The sequence below is a fragment of the Pan paniscus genome, chromosome 8 (assembly GCF_029289425.2).
Source record: "Pan paniscus chromosome 8, NHGRI_mPanPan1-v2.0_pri, whole genome shotgun sequence".
NCBI classification, from domain to species: Eukaryota; Metazoa; Chordata; class Mammalia; order Primates; family Hominidae; genus Pan; species Pan paniscus.
Genome location: NC_073257.2, coordinates 136,847,583 through 136,870,325, shown reverse-complemented (window position 1 = coordinate 136,870,325; position 22,743 = coordinate 136,847,583). Strand labels below are relative to the sequence as shown.

General features: G+C 55.2%; 1 protein-coding gene across 21 annotated transcripts in view; it reads left to right on the top strand.

Annotated features, from left to right (window-relative positions):
• Positions 1–22,743, top strand: part of CTBP2 (C-terminal binding protein 2) — a 172,762-nt gene that overhangs the window by 141,293 nt on the left and 8,726 nt on the right. For 19 of the 21 annotated variants that reach the window (XM_057299017.2, XM_055093450.2, XM_034931671.3 and 16 more), the window contains 3 exons: positions 16,309–16,463; positions 16,707–16,851; positions 21,649–21,855. In XM_057299017.2, the coding sequence (XP_057155000.1) occupies positions 16,326–16,463; positions 16,707–16,851; positions 21,649–21,855 (490 nt within the window). In that variant the 5' untranslated portion in view covers positions 16,309–16,325. Of the gene's footprint in view, positions 1–13,758; positions 14,255–16,308; positions 16,464–16,706; positions 16,852–21,648; positions 21,856–22,743 lie in introns of those variants that run through there. The other 2 variants (XM_034931667.3, XM_057299016.2) reach the window with 2 other exon arrangements.

Sequence of the window (22,743 nt, the reverse complement as noted above, 5' to 3'; positions counted from 1 at the left end):
TAATTTGGAGTCTTACGTATTTGCTTATGCCGTTGGTGTGACATCTAAGAAACCATTGCTTAATCGAGGGTCATGAAGATATATTCTTATGTTGTCCTCCAGGAATGTTAGTTTTAGCTCTGACATTGAGGTCTTGATCTGCTTTGAGTAAAGTTCTGCATATGGTGTGAGGTAGGGGTCCCGTTCAGCCAGTTGTCCCAGTGTTTGCTTTGTGCTTTGCAGAAGCTGAGCTGTGGAGAGCTGGGCTGGGTAGAGCAAAATTAGAGCTTCACGCCAGACTTCTTGCATTTGGAAACTAACATTCTAAGGAAGAAAGACGTGGTTTTTTTTTTAAGTGAGAAAGCCAACATATATTAACAGGAAAGCTTTTCAGGTGTTTGGCACAAATTTATTTACCCCCAAGAACATACGAAGCCAGAATTCTAAAGCTTTTTCACAGATTCCTTGCTCATACGTGGGAGAGGTTTTTTTGGTAAGTTTATGAAAGAGAAATAATACTTGTAATCCATAACTAATTAGCCCATGTTAGCGATGTAGAAACGAGTGTGATTAAACGTGCAGTTGTCAGGTGTGTGTTTCCCACTCAGGCTGGCTTCAACAAAGGGCTTTCTAGTTTTTTTTTACATAAAGGATAAAAAAACTAGCCTTCGTTCACTTTTCTTGCCCCCTCCAGTGGGAGGGAGGAACTGCTGAAGGAACAGGAAGGTACACTCTAGTTAAATTTAGCCCAACAGCAGCTTTCAGCATGTGAATAAAACAACTTTTGCCAAATTGTTAGGAGAGCAAAAAATCCAACCTAGAAACACCCGTCCCCACTGAGAGAGTGGGCAGCCCCCTGGGACATGTTCTCCTGAGAGCCATGGAGAATTCATCCCAGGAGGGTTTGCAAATGTCAATGGGACATGGGGCAGCCTGTGGCTGAGTTAGCACCCTGGGTGTGCTTCACCAGAAGGGGCAAGAGTAGGAACCCTGATTCCTAGTCCCCCAATGCAGTTGTGTGGGGTGCCAGTGGCGTTGGCGGGGAGCGTGTCCTGCAATACCAGCTAGATATGAACACGGTGCCTCCGCAGGGCTGGTGGGGTGCACCTACCCCAGGTGGCCCATGGAATGTGCCTCTTGCCCCTTTGCCAGGGCCGAGGTAGGGGAAACCAGCCTTGAGAGAATCTAGGGCCCTGAGTTCAGTAAATATTAGTAATTGTCACTATTGTGGAGTTTGTTTGTTTGTTTTTTGGTTTGGTTTGGTCTGGTGTTTTTTTTGGTTTTTGGTTTGTTTGTTTGTTTGTTTGTTTGTTTTTGAGACAGAGTCTTGCTCTGTCACCCAGGCTGGAGTGCAGTGGAACAATCTTGGCTCACTGCAACCTCAGCTTCCCAAGAAGCTGAGACCACAGGTGCCCACTACCATACCTGGTTAATTTTTGTATTAGTAGAGATGGGATTTCTCCATGTTGGCCAGGCTGGTCTCAAACTCCTGACCTCAGGTGATCCCCCCGCCTCAGCCTCCCAAAGTGTTGGGATTACAGGCTTGAGCCACTGCACCTGGCCTATTGTGGAGCATTTGACAAGGATGATCCCCCATCTGAAATCCCAGGAAGACTCTGGACATTTTTCCTCTGACAGACTCAGAGAGGTTCACCCCCTACCCTGAGTCCCACAGCAGGGGGTGGCCCATGCCACGATGATCCTCAGGCATGGTGCATTAGCACAGCAAGGGAAAGTCAACAATGGTATACACTTGGGGAGGAGACACCAGTCCGAGCTGGAAGCCAAGGTCTGTGTCAGCAAGAGGAAACAGGACAAAGTGGCTGGGCTCTGGAGCAAGAGTCATGACGGGCTCTGGAGCGGCAGTCATCATGATGGGCTCTGAGGCTCGCTTCCCATGGGTAACATTGGGGTGATGGTGCCCACCCTACCTGCCCCCCACGGCTCTGAGAACCGCATCACACCGGAGCTGTGTGCATGGCAAGCTCAGGGCCCCCAGCTGGCTCCACGAGCACCTGCTGGTGTTTGCCTGGCTCCAGCTGCTGCCCTCAAGACCATGCTGCATCTGAGCTGCTCCGACTGCGGGGCCAAACTCCTTGCCCTGGATCATGCTGCTGCCTGGGAGAGTTCAGGGAATTAACTCTCCCAGTGAAGAGCAAATGCCATTCTTTTGTGTGATTAAATGGAATGTAAAATGTTCTTTGGTCATAAGAGGATTTAAGCTGGCTGTTGGGAACAGCTGTAACACACACAAGGGTAAAGTTTTAATAAATGGAAAAGTAAATGTAGGAAAAGGTGAGGGAGGGTGGAAGGGCCGGAACACAGCATCCCGTGCAATCCTGTACACAGGGATAGGTGGGAATTCTGCTCTGAGCTTCCTAGCAACCAAAGAAAGAGGGAAACTGATCACATAGAAGAATCACACTGCATGTAAGATGGGACCGATGAACCCGTTGCTCAGAAGCAGAGGTGAGTTTCTCCTGCCTTTATCGCCTCTCCAAAGAAGCGGCATCAGCGCTGGTTTGCAGTTTGCTTTCTGGCATTACCTCCTGCTCCTCAGCCTGCACCTTCCTCCGCTACCCGTCGACAGCCTCCTGCGTGTCACCTTCTGATTTCACCAGGGCCTCATCCTGGTTGAAGTTGTTAAGCTCTTCTTGCACTTTGGCTGGATACAGTCAGCTGTTCTTTGGCGCTGACTTCCCCCCGGGGTTCCTACCTCCTCTTCTGGCCCTGCCTCATTAAGGGATTGCATTAAGGGATTTTTCGTGGTGGAAGGAAGCTCTGCCTGCGGAACTGAATGTTGGCACCAACTGCCCAGCGCAGGCCAGTCCATTCCCCTTCCATCCACAGTGCTTAGAGCTGACCTCTGGCCTCTCAACCCAACACGTTTCCCCACTGGGGATTTGCCTATTAGATGCTTTTTATATGAAGGAATAAATATGCCTTTGTGATGGGTTCTAGTGTTTTCCTGTAAACTGGGCTCTGAGCCTGGGATGCTGTAGAAGTTACTAGATTTTAAGAAAAAGTTAGAGAAGAAAGAAGAATGGAGGCGGCATCCAGCCAGCTGTTGTGCTGAGAATGTTCACTTCCTGGCTGTGAGCTGGGCCTGGGCGCAGCGCTCTTGGCCCCTGGCCTGCCGGACAGCAGTCCTCGCGGATCACTTTCCTCTTGGGTTTTAGGACCACTCGAAAAACGAGAGTGTGCTGCAAGCATGAGGCTTCTCCCTCTCCCATCTCAGCCTTGGCTGCCATAGCTAAGGAGGAGGGTGTTATTTTGCTTTTGTGGACATTCAGCCTGGGAAATAAGGTGAGAAAATTAAGACTGGGTCTGCCAGGCTACAGGCTACTCAGGGTCCTTTTGCGGGAGGACGTGTTGTCCATTTCTCTGGAACACTGGTGGAATTGGTCCATCTGATTCCAAGGGACAAGCCAGCAGCCAGGGCGGCCATCCAGAGGGCTCCTGGTCCCGGCACTCATGGGCAGCCATCCCCTCGGGCAGTGACTCAGTGGTGGCCCCTGGAACTTGGCAGTGGCGCTCGGCTCGCTGCAGGTTCATGGAACGTCCAGGGCATTTGCCCTCCTGGTGGCTGCTACTTCCTGTACCTTGGAGGAAAAGTCCCTTGGGGCACTGGGAAGGGTGGGCGGGGCCTCATGGCCTTCCTCAGCCTGATCGGGACCCACCAAAGGGTCCCAGACCCCAGTCACGCTGCACCCTGACCATCCCCTTCCCCGTCACCCCGGGTGGTGCCAGAGCCTTTTTGTGAGGTGCAGGGACCCGGGTACCCAGCGCACAGTAGGCGTTCTCAAACTTTCACACAGTGAGAAGTCAGACTGAGCCATCCCGTGCCATCTCTGGGTTGCCTGTGGCCTTTTTAGATTCCTGCAGAATCTCACCCAGCCCCGTGTGTGTCCACACTGGACACGCTGCCAGCCCAGCACCCAGCCTCTTGTGCGGCCGGCGAGTGAGTGTGCAGCAGCTGGCCGCTCTGCCAGATTCCTCTGGCAACAATTCGTTCTTTTCACTTCTCTATTTTCTCTTATTTTTCTCAAACATCCCCTTCTGTTGTTGTCAGGGGCACATTTTTAGAACTTGAGAGCTGTTCACCCAACACCTCTACCAGCGGTATCCACACAGCGGGCGGGCGAGGCGCCTTCTTGGAAGTGCTTCGGGGAGCACTGGGGCCAGCCCATCCCTCCTCAGCCTCAAGCCAGAGGGAGTCCTCTAGGGTTTGGGCTGCATGGGCTTCCGGGACGCCCTCCCAACTGCAAGACCGGGAGTGGACGGAGGGAGCCCTGGGAGCCCGGCTGTGGCCCCAGCGAGGCAGGGGAGGATGGCCAGGCCACACCAGGGACCGCACAGCAAAGGCTCTGTTTCAAAAACAGACGTCACGTTTCCTGCTTGTGGCCTGTGGGGTTGTCACTGATTTTTTGCATTGATATGAAAACCAGCAATGCTTCTTTTCCATCTGGGCCATGGCTCTTCTGGGGACAGTGCAGGACTCGAAGAGAAGCTAATGGCCTTGCTTGGGCGGGGATGACTAGTTTTTTCTTTTGTGTTGGTCACTTGCTGGCAAGCGGGTTTTCCCACCTCACTGGCTGGTTGTCCAGCACCGTGAATCCGCTGCCTGAGAAGTGAGTCTCCGAACAATCACAGCGGGATTGACCACGCAGGTTTCCCCGGCACTGCACTATGAAGCTCCCTCGGGCTCCGGTCACTCAGACCTAATGTCGAGGAACGTGGAGCACATTTTTTTCCTCTACCCAAGGAAGCAGATGTGTGGTAGCTGGTAAACATCCTCCACACCGCAGAGTATCTTCTAGGAAAACTGCCTGGTATGGGGAGCTTGGGTTGACGAACGCTCACTTTTCTTGGTTTTTATTCGCTTGGAGGTGAGATCTGATGATTGGCCCTTCTCTCTGGTTATTGCTGAAAAGGACAGAAGGGCGTCCCTGCCGGCCAAGGCGGCTGCTGGTGGCTCAACCTGGAGAGCCTGGATTCTGAGCAGCCGTGGTCACTGGTCTTGTCCACCAGGGCTCAGAACTGGGTGAAACTCAGCTCCCCAAACTCATTCTTCCCGAGACTTTAGGGGAAGTGCTTCCTTCCAAGTCAGTGCTTTCTGGAGGGCTGGTGTTCCCGTCTCGGCAAGTTCTGCCTGGCCAGAGGCCCACGGGGTCAGGCATCTGAGGCACAGGGCATTTGGGCCACTCGCCAGGAGGCCACCAGGAGGTTGCTTCCTGTAAGGAAGATCAACCTCGTGTGCATTGAATCTTGCATTAACCCTCTTAGAGGCCAGTGTTAAGGGCCAAGTTGACATAGATCCATTTCTTGGATCAGGTGTTTGTTTTTTCAATTAATTTTTTAGAGCCAAGTCTCACTCTGTCACCCAGGCTGAAGTGCAGTGACACACTCATAGCTCACCGCAGCCTTGAACTCCTGGGCTCAAGGGATCCTCCTGCCTCAGCCTCCTAAGTAGCTGGGACTACAGGCATGTGGCACCACGCCCAGTAAATTTTGTAGAGATGGGATTTCACTGTGTTGTCCAGGTTAGGACAAGGTTTCTTATCACCGGGGCCATGAATGCCTGCTGGGTCAATAGGACACCGTGAGGAGGACCGTGTGTCCCTGCATCCAGCTTGGGGAGTGGGGCCAGCACACACATGTTACTATCCTGTGGCGTCTCGGACTTGCTTGGATGTGCCCTTCTGTTCTCCGCCGTTCTGATAACAGTTACCATGATGATGTCTCTTTTAGGCTGCAAGATCTAGAGAGACACCCGGGTGGGAAGAGCGCATGCCTCACGTGAGAAGCCTCAGGCCCTTGGTTCTTGATTTTGTGTGCCTGGTTGATAGATCGAACAATCGCATTCTTGCAGTAAAAGAGAGAGAAATTTAAGACCTACCTCAGCCTGCCGAGGCAAGATCACCTGTCTGTTTCCTAGGGCCAGGCCTGATGATGTCTGTCTATCCAGTGTCCAGAGCTTGTTGAGTTGAACCAATCCAGCAGGTGGTTTGCACTGCGGTGGACCCTGGGGTTGCATGCTTGGTCTCTGGTGTCAGAGAGACCTGAGTTTGAGTCCTGACTCCATCACTTACTTGCTGTGTGACCCCGGGCAAGTTCCCCCCACCTCCATTACCTGCTGGGGAAACAGCAGCGCCTACGGCACAGGGTTGTGTGGAGGGTGCAAGAGAAGTGGCCGTGACCATCCTTCTAAATGGGACAGGCTGTATTCCATGGTCATGATGCTCAGCATATGGTATAAGGAGCTAACTGTTTACCATCCCTTTGTTACCAGAAACGTGACTCCCTGTGTGTTTGGGTTCTTGGTGCATAGGTGATTTTATTGCTGCAATAAAGTATTGAAAACCAATACCGCTGACGGCAGCGGTGCCCGCACGAGACTATTTTACAGCTTGGGGCATTTCCAGTCTCAGGTATTTCCCCAGCTTCCAGGCACATCCTGGGAAAGTCTAGTCTGTGTCTAATTACTGTGGCACAGAATGCACCCTGCCCACATGGGGTATGTGAAGTAGGGGTGTCCCAGGCGGCCCCTTGGCTACAGGCAGCTGGTTTTCATTACAGGTGAGGCTGAGCAGATGGTGGGCATTCTTGGTCTTTCCAACAGGCTCCAGACCACCTCACAACTCGGAGCTTGGGCCTTTGAACTGAGAATCTCATAGTTTAGGAGCTGTGGGCTGGAACCACATGCTGGCAGCTGCCACCCTCGAGACAGAAGGCCCATCGCCATAGTCATAGCATTCTTTGCTGCTGGCCGGCAGCTTGGAGAGGCGAGGTGGGCACCTCCCAAGGAGGAATGAGTTAGGTGGACCAGCCAGTCCTGGCTTTGACGACTGAGTTCACCAGGGTGAACAGATAGTCATATGGAAGCCCCTTTTTGTCCTTGGCAGGTTTGTGCTTCTTAAAATTTAGTCTTTTGGCCGGGCACGGTGGCTCATGCCTGTAATCCCAGCACTTTGGGAGGCCGAGGCGGGCAGATCACCTGAGTTCAGAAGTTTGAGACCTGCCTGGCCAACTTGGTGAAACCCCATCTGGAAGGCTGAGGCAGGAGAATCACCTGAGCCCAGGAGGCGGAGGTTGCAGTGAGCTGAGATCACACCACTGCACTCCAGCCTGGACAACAGCGTGAGACTCCATCTCAAAACAACAACAACAACAACAATTTTTAGTCTTTGGCGATGCCCTGAGGCTCATCTCTTCCACAGAAGCTTGGAGGAGCGGCCACACGAGTGGGGTATGCAGAGGCACAGGCAGGTAGGGGAGTGAGAACCCCAGGGCGCATCTGACCTTGGCGTGCCGGCAGGAAGAGAACAAGCAGTCCTCCTGGAAGGTTCCACCAGAACTGTTTATTGGACAGGGGACTCAGACGATGTGTGTCCCCAGCCACAGTGGTGGCTGAGAGTGTCCCCATCCTGTGCATGAGATCCTGACCGCCCGGCCCTGCAGGGACCGTCCCCGTGTTGGGAAGCAGGAGGGTATGTCGCAGAGCCTCACCCAGTGGGAGCCACAATCCTTACTCCTTGCTCCTCAGGCTTGGATGTTGCTCCGGCTTCTATCCCCACATCCTGTCCTCCCTCCCAGAGCCCAGGGACCACCCATGTGAGGCTGGGCCACTGGGGAAATCTCGCACACGTAGCGCGTCTCACCAGAAATAGAAGCAGAGCCTCACGTCCTTGGCCGTGGGAATGCCTTCTAAGGCGCCGTTTTTGGTGATGTCCCTTTACGGATCTTTCAGGCCCAGTGAGTCAGCAGTGTCTGCATTCACACAGGCTGGGTGGGGTTGTTGGATCTGCCCCGGGTGGATGGCACCTGCTTCCTCAGGGCAAAAATTCACCCCAGAACATGAGCTGCACCCGGGGTTAGGTGAAGGTGACGGAGCCTGAACACTCAACACCAGAGGCAGCCAACAGGACGGTGTCTGGGCTTCCAAAAAGCCACCAGTGCCTAAAAACACTTTCAAGCACCTAACATCACTCTTGGTTTTGTTTTTATTTTAAACTCCATTACAAACCGGGAAATAGCTGTCACTTTCCTGTGTTCAGGGCCCGCTGTGCTCCTCCGTTCCGCGTGGCGCGGACACTGCAGGGTGTGGGCTGCAGCTTCCCCAGGGGCTCTGAGGAACCCGTTGAAGTGACTGCACGTGCTTGTCTTTCTAGGGTTGCAGATGAGCTTCGTTTTCAGGGGGGTTTGTATTTTGTGTTTTTTCTGAACTTGATGGTGTGGGTCTGGACATCTCTTTCCAACCCTGGAAGATACCACACATGCTCTTCGTTATTAACATGATCACCCAGAAAGCTTTTGGGGGCCTGAGAACATGGCCCAGGCTCTGGGGAGCACCAGACTGCACCTGACTGGCTGGATAAAGACAGGGGTACCTGGAGCCTCCTGCCTCGCCAGCTCTGTGTCCAGCTGTCACCTGAGCTACAAGGGAGATTACCTGGGAGCCTCTCACGTGTCACATCGTGACTCATTCAGATACATGTTTTATTTAAGAAGCAAATCTATTTATCAGGGTGTTCCTGTGGCCATTTCTTCACCAAACCTCCAGCTGACTTTGCAGAGAATGCCAAACTCAGAAGCCGAGGAGTAGCTTAAAACTAGGTTCCCCATGGGGCACATCCAGCCTTCTGGGGAGCCCACTTGGTGTGGGGCACCCCAAACAGCACAGCCCCTGGGTGCTCAGAGGCCTTGGTGAAGCTAGATTTCCCAACACTCAATTTTTTCCCTCCTTACAGAAAGGCAGGGGGAACTTGAGGGATAATTCACATGAAACCTTTGCCATAAACGCTTTTAAATTGTTCACAAGTAATAGCCCAACTTTGGAAGATTAAGATCCTGGCGTTTTTAGTGTGAGGAGTGGGCTGGCTGAATATGCTGCAGATTGTGAGCTTTTTCCTACCTGGTTGTACCTCACTGGAGAAAAATAAGGATAATCCCTATAGCTGCTAAGGATGTACACAGTGATGGCACAGCCATCACCACTTTCTAAGTTTAGAAGGTGTGCTTCATGCTTTAAATTCCCCGGCACTCATTTTGTACCACGCTGCTCTCTCATTCTCTCCTCATGCTGTCTTCCAGTGCCTGGTTCAGGCCAGTCCTTGTCCAAGGTTGAGTTAAATCATTTTCAGCTGGGCCAGGTCTTCAACAGCTTGGTGTGTGTGATGCCACTCCAGGGCTGAGGTCCTGGCTTCAGGAAGAATGTGGGGATCGATTAGTGATGTCTGCCATGAATGCAGAAAGAGAGATAAGGGTTGCGCATTTGCATTGCATGGTGGGAGGAGGAGTGTGCACATGAGCCAGGGAATCTGTTGGGCGTGTCAGGTGATACTTAAAACTCAAGGATTGGGTTCTCCATTCTGGGGGAGCACATACTACCTATACATTACTGAGACTGTAAAATGAAATCGCAGCCTCTGGGAAGCTGGGCAAAGAAGTGGACACAGCATTGGGAGAGCTTCCCAGAAGCAACACAGAGAGAAAGCCCATTTGCCAAATGAAAAAGCAGATAACAACGTAGAAACAAAGCTGAGATTTCCAATAGCAGTTGCTTTTTTTTTTTTTTTTTAACCTTAAAATAGTGCCACTCTTAGCAACACAGATTTTCTTCCAAATTATGCCTTGAAGCTGCTCCCGGAGCCACCCGCTTATCAGCACCCTGCTCCTGTGGTCCTTCTCATGAAAGGCAGAGGGGAGATGCCTGTTGCCCACAGTCTTCTCTGCAGCTGCCGTGGGAACAGGCACCTTCCCGGCTGCTGGGGACACAAGGAGGGGGAGTCACCATGGCTTGCTCACTTTCCAGATCAGCCAACTGCAGAACATTTGTTGTTGTTTAGATCCCACGTCTGACGGTTTAGAACAGCTTTTATAACATGGTTAAACATGTTTACAAAGCAAGGGAGACATCTCTTACCTTGACAACACGAGGCTGCCACAGACCACCTTCCCCCATCAGAGCTCCACAGCCCTGTGTGCTGGGCTGGCCTGTAGACCCACTGAGGCAGCTGTGTTTACAAGTCTAACGCCAAGTGTCTGAGAGGCACTTGCGTACGTCCCAGCATCAGAATCTGGCCCCCAGCTTGGCCCTGTCACAATTTTCAGTTTTATATTGTAGAAACCCAAGCCTCTGAAATAACACTCTTAGCAGACCTTAGTTTTGATTCTGTGTCTGGCTTTCTAGAAATCAGGTCTGCTGAGCTCAGCCAGTGAGGATCGGGTCATGCTGGATTGCAGAAAGCGGCCATTTAATTGGGGAGCAGGCCGCATTTAAGAGGAAGCTTTTCTGAGGGTGGTGGGATCGGTGGGATATTAAGTGGGGCTTCCTTGGAGGCAGGCGGGGCCTCAGGTTCAGCTGTGTTGGGTCACTCCCTGTCCCGCCCCGGCCTCTGGAGTTTGTGTGGTTTTGTCTCCTCTTTCTTCCTGGATCATTGTGCATGAGGCTGGGAGCCACACCGGCTGCTTAGGCTCCTCCTGCCTCCCAGGCCACCTGCAGGTCACAGGGGCTGATGAAGCCGTGAATCGCTTGGCTCTGTTTGAAATGCTCGTTCCCCGGTGCCATAGAGAAATAGCACTTGAACATAAATTTAATTTACTTAGTAAGGCCATTTTTACTTTCTGCAGAAAGGGTACACTCTCCAGCAGTTTTCCCACGAGAGTTCACCCAACAAAGGACACAGGGTCATTTATAACCTGACACGTCCACCCTACCACTGTGTCCAGTTTCCGTTGGCTGGAAAGGGACCTCACATTCTCTATTTGTCCCGATTGGCTAGCAACTTAGAACTTTTTTAAAGAGGCAAAGGTAGAGGGGAACAAAGGAAGGAGGAGGTAACTTGTGGAATGTTGAGAAAGGTAAAAACACCTTCAAATAAGGAAGAGGAACAGGCTGTGACCTAATGCTTGCTTGGACTAGTATAAGCATAAGCATGCTAAGGCAAATATTTAGGCTAAATTGCGGGAGCTAAGAACATAACGTACATTGATTTCCTTATTACGGCTAGCAGATATTTAAGAATGTTAGCACAGATCTTTGAATAAATTTTGCCTCTAAGAGAAGTTAGTATTTATTCCTAATTAGACGGGGAGGAAAGTCTTTGAAGAGGAACCTCTGCTTTACTTTGTACAGCTCGGAGCTGCTTGCAGCACTCTGACGCCTTCTGTCGGGATCTTTGGAAGACCTGCCTGGATCTCCCGTCTGTGGAAGGATCCAGGTACTTCTTACAACATCTGCGTTAGGGCAGCTGGTGATGGCACCCGGCAGATTCCAGCAGCTGCCTTCATTCCACAGAGGCTCCCTCCTGCAAGGCCACTGCTGTGACTCTGAGCAGCGGTTCTTCTCATGAATGTGATAGCTCGGTCAGCTCTAAGACTGCAACCTGCAGGGGCTTCATGGGGCAACCCTGGGGTATGTGGCCAGTGTCTGTCCTTGGGCAGCCGTAGCCCCTGTCAGGAACAGGGAGTGACTCAGGCACTGGTGTCTTGAGACTGCTGCGGTGTCAGGAAACTTCCATAAAATCTAGGGAGTTTTAAAAAAAGAGGCCAGAGCCAGCCAGGCACGGTGGCTCATTGCCTGTAATCCCAGCATTTTGGGAGACCGAGGCAGGTGGATCACCTGAGGTCAGGGGTTCGAAGCCAGCCTGGCCAACATCGCGAAACCCCGTCTCTGCTAAAAATACAAAATTAGCCAGGCATGCTGGCACATGCCTGTAGTCTCAGCTACTTGGGAGGCTAAGGCAGGAGAATCACTTGAACCTGGGAGGTGGAGGTTGCAGTGAGCGGAGATCGTGCCACTGCATTCCAGCCTGGGCAACAAAAGTGAAACTCTGTCTCCAAAAAAAAAAAAAAAAAAAAAAAAAAAAAAAAAAAAAAAAAAGCCAGAGCCAGCCTTTGCCTCCTATGTCAGAAATGATCATTTGCAGCTGCTTTGCTTTGGGGTAGAAGCCTAAAATCCTGAAACCCTTTACCCTGGGGCAGGTTGTCTTGTGCTGTAAGCAACAGAAACCCATTTAGATCATTTTTAAATAATGAGAATTTCTGTTGGAAGGATGTCGGCTTAGCTCACACAATGTCTAGGAAGACTGGAAAATGGGTCTCAGAAACACTGCAGGCAGCTTTGTGTGGCAGGATCAATCCAGTTCCTTCTTGGTGACTGCTCAGGGGAACATCCCATTTGCCTTGCATGGTACTGAGCCAGAAGGTCAACTCCAGGCCTGTCTGCCTGTATCCGAGAAAGCAGCAGCTCCTCACAATGAAATGTAGCGTTTTCCAGCTCCGGATCCTTCCGCCATCCTGCCTGAGATCTACCTGCCTTAGGATCTGTGAGATCCGCGGACTTTGCTTTTCCCGGGTGTCTGGTTACTGTTCACAAAAGTCCAGCAGTTTGGCCTGGTGTTGTCTTTGTTTTTGACTGAGCATCTCTCATTTCACAAGTATTTATTGCAGCTGCAGCTCTAGGCAATACCAGGCCCAGGGATGGGCGTCAGCACTGCCTTGAGCTGGTGCACAGCGCATCCCGGACGGAGGGGCAGGGCCGTCCTGGTGCACACGCAAGCCTGAAACCAGATAGTAATTGATACCAGGGGAGCCGGCAGGGCTTTCTGCTCTACACAGTTAATGTGGGCAAGCTGTCAACAGTAAGGCACTGATGTCATTTCCGTGATGTGTCCAGTTGCAGCTGGAATTGTCCTGAAATGGACAAGGCAGGTTTACCGGTGGGAGATGGTAGAAAGGAAAAATAGCGCATAGAGGGCACCAGGGCCCTGTGACCCTCGTCCGCAAGTGTCTCCTCATACCTCGTGGTTGCGCACCGTGGTACGGGGCCACCCTGAGCGCCGACTCCCGGGCTGTGAAGTGGGAAGAACAGCAGCACTGCAGGACTCTCGTCTGCCTTGTGGTCTGTGCGCATGGAAAAGGCCTTCAGCTGTGCATAGCAACTGGAAGCCATGGCTTTCTAGCATAAAGCCCAGTTCTTCGGAAGCCCTCATTACGTACTGCGCCTTGAACTTTCTCCTCGCAAATTCCCAATCCTCCCCCGCTGGGCCTGGGGACCCCACGTCCCTGAAAGGGTCGTGTTCCATCTTAATGTATATGAATCTTACTCTGTGTGTCAGTTACATTCTAATAGGTTAAAAACTTGCTCAAATGGTCAGAAGCCTGAAAGAGGCGTCAGGAATCCTGTGTGAGGTAAGATGGGGGATCTGTTTGCACCTTCATCTCTCCATATGAGCTCTTCCAGAAACCTCTGCCCCAGGCTCCAGCAAGCCTGTAGGGGCAGCGGCTGCTAGGCAAGGGCTTGAATTTCAGTCCAGATTCTCTGGTGTGTGGGTGGACAGTTTCCTTCTGGGACTGAAGGAGCACTTGGAAGATGGCGCTTTCCTTTCTAGAGCAAACCTTGGCATTGTCCCAGCTAAGCTCTCGTGCCCAGGGCTTGGGGGTCTCCTGTGGCCTCCATATCCCTGCACCTCATGCAGGACACGCAAGCATCTCACCCACTCCCAACCCCCCACCTCCGGCCGTCGTGCCCAGCATCTTTTCCCAGCATGAGAACCCGTTTGCTTTTCTCTTTTCCCGCCTTGCCGTGAAGGACCTGCTGCCAGGATTCGAGCCTCAGACCTTGGACAGGTCTCGGGCCAGCCTCAGCCACGTTCTGCGTGCCCGGCCATCAGGGAGGGTAGAGGGTGGGTTTCACCAAGGAGAAAGGCAACCCGTGTCGGGGAGGGAGCCGATCGCTAGGCAACCTGGAGTTTGTTACCCTGGTAACGGATCCATGCACTGATGATGCTGCGGATGGACATCTTGTGACAATGGCCTCTCAGGCTCCCCAGACGCATCAGCGGCTCTGGATTCCCACCTTGCGCCCAGCGTGGTTTTCCTGTGTGGCTACCATTTAACGAACAGCTTGGATTTCTTATAATCAGGCACTCTCTCCGATAACCATCCTGCCAGCACCCCTGAAAGTGAAGTTGGGGTGTTCCTCACTGTGTGTGGGCGACCGCCTGGGGCATGAGACCAGGACTTCCAGGCCCCACAGGGTTGTGCGCTCAGACCTCAAGTAGGGGCCAGAAGAGTGTACCCAAAGAGAAGGAATCTTGTGGAATTTGGCAGTTGTACCATTTTCATAGCAGAAAACAGGAGCCCAGGTGGGAGCCATGTGTGTCGGGTTCCTCGTCAGGTGACGGTGCTGTTGCGGATCTCGCGGATGAGCTGAGGGGGTGTCCAGCTTTCTGCTGCATGCTTCCTGTCCACTCATACAGGTCGTGGGCTGGTGAGGACACGGGGGTGTTGGCCCTCGTCCCTGCCTTATTTTCCCCCTACCCTGCCCTGTTTTCCTGGTGCAGAAGGATGTTGGAGTACGGATCCATGCGGACACCCTGTTTGGGGACCTGGGTGTCGGGGCAGCAGCAGGAGTGACTGGGTGCACGTGTGCCTTTGGTGTCTGAGCGTCGGGTGCAGCTGCCGCTCAGGGCTGAGAGGGGCCACGATTCCTCCCAGCCGGGGGTGGCAGGAGAACTGCACTTAGCTTGGGGGCCATGCGGGGCTGGCTGTGGCCCTGGCTACCCCAGCCCATTCTTCTGAGGCTGGGACAAAAGCCTTTTTTATACTTTGTGCTCAAAGAGACACTTATCCCAAGTCCCACTGGCCGAGCACGGCCTTCCATGCAGGGCTGGTGCAGGTGCCCTGGGCCGTCCCTCCCCAGCACCGTGTATAGTCTTAACAGGATGCAGTCACGGCCCCAGTGGAGGGGGATATCCTTCCTCGTCTCCGAGCGTGTGGCTAATGGAATATGAGCCTTGGTGGTCCAGCAGGAGCCCCCCCGTGGCTGGGGTCCCAGTCATCGTCCCCACCAAGTGGCCAGCTTGGGGACTACCAAGAGCCCTTGAGGAGGTTAGGGCTGGAAGGCGAGGCCACACAGATGAAGCTGGCCTTTGTGGAAGGCTCCTGCTTTTGCTTGTGGGATCCTGAGCCTGCTGCCTTGTGCTCAAAGGCCAGTGATCCCGGGAATGTCACACCTTCCTGGTTGGGTTACCCATGGTGGGTCACCAGGCTGGGCTCAGCCTGGAGCAATGGCCTGGACCGTCCAGCCTCAGAGGGAGGGAGGGGATGGGGATGTAAGGCCGCCGTCAGGGTTGATCTGGATATCTGAAAACTTGATGAGCCCCAAAGTTTTAATCTGCGGCTAAAGAGTTCTAATTTGACAAGAGACATTGCCCCTTCCTGGCATCTCGGCGGATTGCACCTCTGGAACTCAGGTAGTTGTTCTCTTGTGTCCAGGGTGTGGGTCTTGAAGATGTGAGGTTTGGGCAGATGGTCAGGAGGACCTACAAAATCCAAGGATGGATTTGAAGGGGGCAGTTTTTGTTGGAGAAAATGCTGCTTCTCTGTCTCTGAGGTCTTCAGAGCCTGCTGGGTTTGCTGCACAGAATAAAGAGAGAAAAGAGGCCCTGAGGCTCTCGCTGCATCCTGGGCAGGCCCCGCAGGGTGTCTGCCCTGTATGTGCACGGGGCGCAAGCATGTGCGTCCGTAGTGTGGCAGGTGAGGCCTTCCACCACCCCGCCGAACATCTAGATTCCGCCGCGCTGGTCCAGATGAAGTTGCTAGAGAATTTGTACTTGGACTTGTGGGAAGGACCACTGGGGCCCTTCCTGGGGTCGCCCCTGCCCCTCTGTCCTCACAGCTGTCCCTTCACCTTGTTGGCAGCACCAGGAAATCTGTCAGGATTAATATGATGGCTCTGGCCTGTCTAGAGAGCTGCTTGCTGTGTGGTCCTTTGAGAAGTTTGCTCTCCTGAGCCCCTAGAGGCCTCCTGCCCTCAGGCATACCTTCCCTGCCCCAGACCCGCCATTTCTCCTCACCCAGCGCAGGTGAGAGGGGCTGGAGGAGCCTGCCCAGGCCGCCTGTTTGTGCAGGGCCTGTCCAGGAAGTTCCTTCGGACGCACACGCCTTATCCCCTGTCATATTGTGTGAGGGGCAGCTGGTGCCGGTGCAGGCAGGGAGGCACGCGGTGCGGGGACCCGTCCTGTGCTGGACTAGCCTGTGCTGGCCTCGGGGCCCCATGGTCCTGAGGCTCTTGGGACTATGGTCTGCTGGCAGGGAAGCAGCCGTGTGCGTCTCCAGCCAGAGCCGCAAGTGGATGGGAAGTGGCTCCTCTTCGTGTCAGTGGCTCCCTGGAAGGTGATGCAGGTGGAGACGGTGCCCTCGCTGCTCCGCCACCCTCGCTTGCCCAAGCCCTGCCCTGAGTGATGAGTGGGGAGCTGCCCCTCCACGCACCCTGTGGCCCCAGCCACCCACCCACTGTGCTCACCCCTTCCCTCCTTGCAGGTATCCGCCCCCAGATCATGAACGGCCCCCTGCACCCCCGCCCCCTGGTGGCGCTGCTGGACGGCCGCGACTGCACTGTGGAGATGCCCATCCTGAAGGACCTGGCCACTGTGGCCTTCTGTGACGCGCAGTCGACGCAGGAAATCCACGAGAAGGTGGGCCCACCCTGCCCGGCCGGGGCCTGCACTGACCTTGGGCAGTTTCCTCCCCGGCCCTCCCCAGCATCCCCCCATTAGATCGCCCCGAGTCACCGGCAGGCCCCAGAACCCCTGTTCCCTGCTTTCCTGCTGAACTCCTCTGCCTCAGGTTCAAGGGTGGTAGGGCCAGGGGGCCAGGCCAAGTGGTGCCGGTGGGCTGCACGGGGTGGGGCTCCGACCCTGTGCTCTGTTCCCACGCAGGTTCTAAACGAAGCCGTGGGCGCCATGATGTACCACACCATCACCCTCACCAGGGAGGACCTGGAGAAGTTCAAGGCCCTGAGAGTGATCGTGCGGATAGGCAGTGGCTATGACAACGTGGACATCAAGGCTGCTGGCGAGCTCGGTGAGTGCGAGGCAGCGCTGGCTGCCTGGAGTTGTCCGGAGCTCTGTGGGCCCTGCTTGGGTGGGCTCGGAGAAGCAGCTGGAACTGGGACCACGGAGCAGCCGCTTCTGGCTGTAGCAAGGTGGCTGCCTCCAGGCCGGGCTGTGGAGCACCTTGCGGCCCTGCCTTCACATGACACAGGTAGGATAGTCCCTGCTGGCCCCTGTGTGGGGTCCGCGGGGCTGTGAGGCATCTCTGCCCTCAGAGCAACACCCAGCTGGCACAGGCTCAATTTGGAGACACCCAGTGCCACCTCCAGAGGGGAGAATGCGACTGGCCACATGTCCTCTAAACCACCCCTGCTGGGTGCGTCCCCTAAATGACCCCTGCTGTGTGTGTCCCCTAAACTGCCCCTGCCGTGTGCACAGCTCTAGGCCCCTGTCCACATGGGAACCTGGGCCTCCCGTTCTGGGAGGGCAGCCTTAGCAGCATGTGGCCCAGGTCAGCACCAAAGCAGGTAGACCCCTGCCCAACACAGTTGATGACAGAGGCTTCCGAAGAAAAGCAGAGGCAGCAGGCGCGAACCCACAGTTGGGGGGCTTCAAAGCTGCTTATTGGCCCCATGCACTTGCGGCTGGGGGTGCATGTTGAGGGGGGCCTCTGCCCAGCACCCGGTGTGAGCTCGCGAGTGCTGAGTGCAGAGGCACAAGAAGCAGACCGCTGGCATCGAGCGTCCTCGGGAGAGGGCCAGGTGGGCACTGTGCTTGCTCTGTGTTTGGAACACGCCACCCCTGCATTTTGGGGGTGGGGGCTGTACTCTGCCTTACGAGTGCTGAGGTGCCCCAAATTCATGAGGCACCATGAATTCCAGGGCAGCAGCCTGGCCTTGGAACAGCTCTTCCTGTGCTCCAGGAATAGCCCAGGCGCTATTTCCCCACCTCTCTCCCATCGGCTAAGGCCCCAGTGGGCCCCGGTGCTTCCGGGACGGGCTGGGTGTCAAATGGGCTCTGTGTGTGAGCGGAGTGTTACATACATCTGAGAATCCTGCTCTCGGGCACCACCGGCCACGTTTTCAGGGAGGCCACCCCCATGGGCTCCAGCTGTCTCTCCACAGCCTTAGCCTGGGGCATGGAGTGTATGGGTCAGAATCTTAGTTGAATCCTTCACGGCCAGTCGGGGCAGCACCCAGGTACCGGAAGCACTGAGTGGGTCTTGGTGTCAGGAGCAGGGCTGGGGAGCCGGGCGAGCAGGGAGCTACCCATACACTCACAGGGGTCAGGACGCAGTGGGGTGGGGCTGCCCCACGGGCAAATCCCAAAGCAAAAGGCCAGGGAAGGAGAGAGAGTCACTCAGATTCCACACCCCTTAGGGTCCTGGAAGCAGCAGCTTCACACATCCACCCCTCACCCTCCCCACACCCCTCACTTGCTACCAGCCATGGCGTCCTTCCGAGCCCCTCTGTTGGAACAAAGACACTCCGGAAGATGTGAGTCTTCAAAGGCGTGTTTAATATAAACTAAAATTTTCCATCTTTCCCTGGCACAAACAAGGATATTTTTGTTTGAAAACAAATGTCCTTTGTGCTCTGGGTAGAGCTGAAATCCCAAGTTTCAACAGCAGAGGAGAATACAGCTTCATGTGCCAGGGGCTCTCAAATCCTTGTCCCCCGCACACCTCTTGCTTCTCCAGCACGTCGGCCCCTCACCACACAGCTCCCAGGCCCATACAGGTGCTGACCCTGCCCTTCCTCGGCTGGACCAGACGCTGCTTTCCAGGGAGAGAGGGGAGGTCCTTGCCGGTGGAACTTCCTATTTCTAGAAGTGCCCCGCACAGGCAGTGGGGCCAGAAAGGCACCAAGGCCTCAATGACGGGGGGCCTGGGAGGGCCGAGATGGGACGTTGTGTTCCCTGAGTTCTAAGACCCACAGAAGACGACCAGGACCAGGGACTGCAGTTTTGGAAAATGTAGAAGGGCTGTGAGTGGTGGATTTTCATTGATCCTGGTCCCATCTGATAAGGGCGCTTGGAAGACATCTGCGGGGCCCTTTTAAAGGGCACTTTTCGAATGTAGACTCTGGAGGCGGAAAATGAGCCTCTGTCCAGACGTCCTTTGTCTCCGAATGCATATTCCCCACATCATGCGGTCAGCGGGCCTTTTGTGCTGAGGGCTGGGAGCGGCAGGTGGCTGCAGGCAGGCCCTCTCCTGATGAAAGAGGGTCCCTCGCAGGCCCAGAAAACAGGGCCCTCCATGTTGCACGAGGCAGCACACTAGGCCTCTGGTGACACCTTCTGGGATCGCAAGGCTCTGAGCTGTCAGCCCTGGAATGACAGGCGAGAGTCGGCGCTTCACGGCAAGAGCAGGGCGAGGCTTGAGGAAGCTGCTTACCTGCACTTCTCCCCACGAGCTGGGAAGACCTCGAGAGAGCCCTACACCCCTCCCCACCCCCGCCGCCTCTAGCAAGCTGGTTTATGTGGTTTCCGTGGCAGCGGCAGTCATGAAGGGATTAAAGCACGATGGCACTGACCGTGAGAGAAAAGCAGCTTGCCTCTTTGGGGCCGTTTTCCGGGCTCCGTGGACGCTGGGAGGCCCAGCCTGTGAGTATCAGAGCCAACCATCGTGTGGCACTTGAAGGATCAGCTTGACTCATCCAGAAGGGAGGCCGCATCCACAGAGCGATATAGGACAGCTAAGAAGATGCTCCCTCCGAGAGAGCGGTGAGGTTATGGAGGTTCCTGGCAGTGGCGCCGCTGCGGTCTGGGTGGGAAGGTTCTACCATCCCAGGCAGTGGCCGCAGCTCTTCCTCCTGCACCATCTCCCCGTCCTGGGACTCTGCACTCCGGTGAGCAGTGGAACCAAGGAGCTGAATGTCCAAGTTCGGTGAGAAGACTGAACAGATGTCCTGCCTCAACCTGCCTTTATGTGCCACACCCACCCGGGTGCCTTTACACACGTGGCCTTGTGGGGTCTCTCAGCCAGCATCAGCTCATCTCCTAGGAGGAGGTGCTGCTGTTCACGCCAGGCAGCACTGCCGAGCCAGCCCCGGCAGCAGCACGGAGCCAGCGTCCTTGAGGGTGATTCTGCTGCGGGGCCTCCCTGCTGGGCTTTAGCCTGCCCGAGGAATGAAAATTGTCCCAGCCGCCAAAGATTTTCTTGAACCTCTGGCATCAGCCTCAGTCTATCTGACTTAATAATAACATGGCATGTGATCAAGCCCCAGCTTCTCTGCTGAGCTATTTCAAATGAATGAGGCCAGTTTCCTGCAAGATTCCTGGCATCCAGCCCGTGGGAAAGTTGGTCGGCCTCAGTCACAGTCAACCACACTGTTCCCTTGGCAGGTGTCTGTGGCCCAGAGGAGCCCTCAGTGGCCACGTTGGGTGGGTGGGTGACCTGCTCACAGTGGCTTCACCTTCTCTGAGCTGTGTGTCTTGCTAAGCGGGTCACTCTTAAGGCCCTAGACCTAGGGGTGGCCCTTGTGGGGAGACAGCCACGCAGCCGTCTAGAAAGTGGGTTTGTGGCACCCACTGGTCTTGTTTCCTGTCCAGTAGAGCCGAAGAAGCTGCCTTGGTGATTGCCGTCCCCACCCCAATCTGTCCCCACCTCAATCTGTCCCCACCCCAATCTTCAGGACTTAAGATAGAGGAATCCTGGGCTGCCTTAAAGGTGGCCCTGTCCCAGTGCCTTGGGCACCCCTTGCTGGGAGAGACACTCTCCTAAGGGTCCCAAACCTGGGATTAGGAGGGAACCTTTTCACTTGGGCTGACGTGATGCCCAGGTAGCCACACCCCTCCTCAGAGAGCTCAACTGGGAGCCACAGGCTGTCTGCTGAGCCCACCCTCTGGGGCCCCGCCCCTGGCTCGGCCCCTCTGGTCTCTGCTGCAAGCAGGCCTCTGGATCTCCACCTGTCGGGTGTAGGGAGGGGCCGTTCCCAGCCTGGCCCTCTGCCTGCTTGCACCCCTGTTGTATCTGGCAGTCATTCATTCTTCCCCAGGCACCCTCTGGCTGAGGAGGGTAAATGGCAGGGCCCTTTCTGCCTATGACTTGGGTTAACTCTCCACGCCACAGCTGCTTTGTGCTGGGAGATACTTGACCCTGGTCTCTGCAGCTCGTGTGGGGCCAGAGGGCTCACCCCAAGCCACCCTCGGCCCTGACCTGAAGGCTGCTCCACGGGGCAGGGAGGGCATCCCGTCTGCTCTGAGTTCTTCCCAGCAGAGCAGGGTGCTGAGCACAGGACAACGGGGCGATTGTGCACACGCTTCGGACATCGGTTCCGTTCCCGGGGCCAGCCCTTGCATCCATGTGGGGGTGGAGGTGTTTTTTTAAAACCAGTATGTTTAAAACGTATGTTTTTTGCATCAAACTGTTAGCATACCTGAAAACCAAAAGCCATTCTTTGTCACCCTGCCAGCTCCGTGAGGGAGACCCTGAGGGGTTTGAGGCTGAGTGGGGTCCACTTGGAGGAGTCTGGTCTTAGGCCCGCTGGCTTCCTGCCACTCCGGGTCCTTTCTTGGGACTCAGTGCAAGCCCAGGAGGAAGCCAGTCAGGCCCAAAATCAGCCATAGGGGTTGGGTTGGTCATGAGCCACATCCTGGAGCAAAAGTCCTCCTTGGGAGGGAGGGGTAGATGTTGGGGCCAGAGCCTCCCAAGCATCAGAGCCGGAGGGCCTACCGCCCACGTGCCCAGCCCTGCGTCTGCTAGACGATAAGGTGGGCCTCCCCCGGTGCCAACAACCATGTCTCAGGAGGGCGGGCTGGGAGCCCTGGGGCTTCCCCACTGATCTTGAGGTTTTCTCATCTCCGGCCTTGGCCTCATCCCTTTCAGGAATTGCTGTGTGCAACATCCCGTCTGCAGCCGTGGAAGAGACAGCGGACTCTACCATCTGCCACATCCTCAATCTGTACCGGAGGAACACGTGGCTGTACCAGGCACTGCGGGAAGGCACGCGGGTTCAGAGCGTGGAGCAGATCCGCGAGGTGGCCTCGGGAGCGGCCCGCATCCGTGGGGAGACGCTGGGCCTCATTGGCTTTGGTACGTGCCACCCTCTGCGCTGACCCCCAACCCCTCCGACACTGGGGCTGGTGTAGTGGGGACCCCTCGGGAAAGGCAACCCTAGCCTGCTCTTGAGGAGCCAGGGCAGGCAGGGCCAGCACCCTCCCCGTGTTGCACCGGGTAGGAGATCGGAGTCAAGAACCATCAGGCAACTCACCCTAGAGGCAGGATCTGGGCTGGTTCTGGAAGAATGCGTGTCCACTGCTGTCTGTGGTGTCTGGCAGGACAGCATTCTTTGCTGTGGGGCAGCAGGCAAGGCGCTGTGCCCACTAAATTTCCCTGGGCAGGGGTGAAGGGCAGGGGCTGTATGGAGGTGTGTCGTAAAGCAGCAGCCAGGCTTGGGGCTCGTGTAGGGGCTGGCGTAGGGTTCAGTGGAGACGCGGGTTATGGACATGGCCTCACTCCTGAAGGCCTTCAAATGCCAGGTTGGGGTGGCACAGTCAGGCCATCAGCTTGGAAAGCTCTCCTGAGAGAGGGGCAGGAAAAGGAGACGTGAGGAGAGGCCCAGGAGGGTCTTCAGCAGGGTGGTAGGGGCCGGTGCCAAGGAGAAGGTGATGGTAAGCAGCCTGATTCCATGGGGGCTCGAGGAGGTCCCCACCCTGCTCACCATCAGGGTCCACACCACACCCAGGAGACCTTGGCCCGTTGCCACTGAATCTCAACCCCACCGCTTACCAGCGCTGTGGCCTTGTGGGAATTGCCTGAGCTTTTTGCCTCAATTTCCCAATCTGTAAGTAGATATTTGGTGGGATACGTGGTATCTGCCTTTTGGGACTCCAAGAAGGCGCATGTGCACACGGGGCCAGTAATGTTCTGGCCTCCGGGAGACTCCCAGCTGCTGCTCAGCCCTTGCTTGGAGCTCTGTGC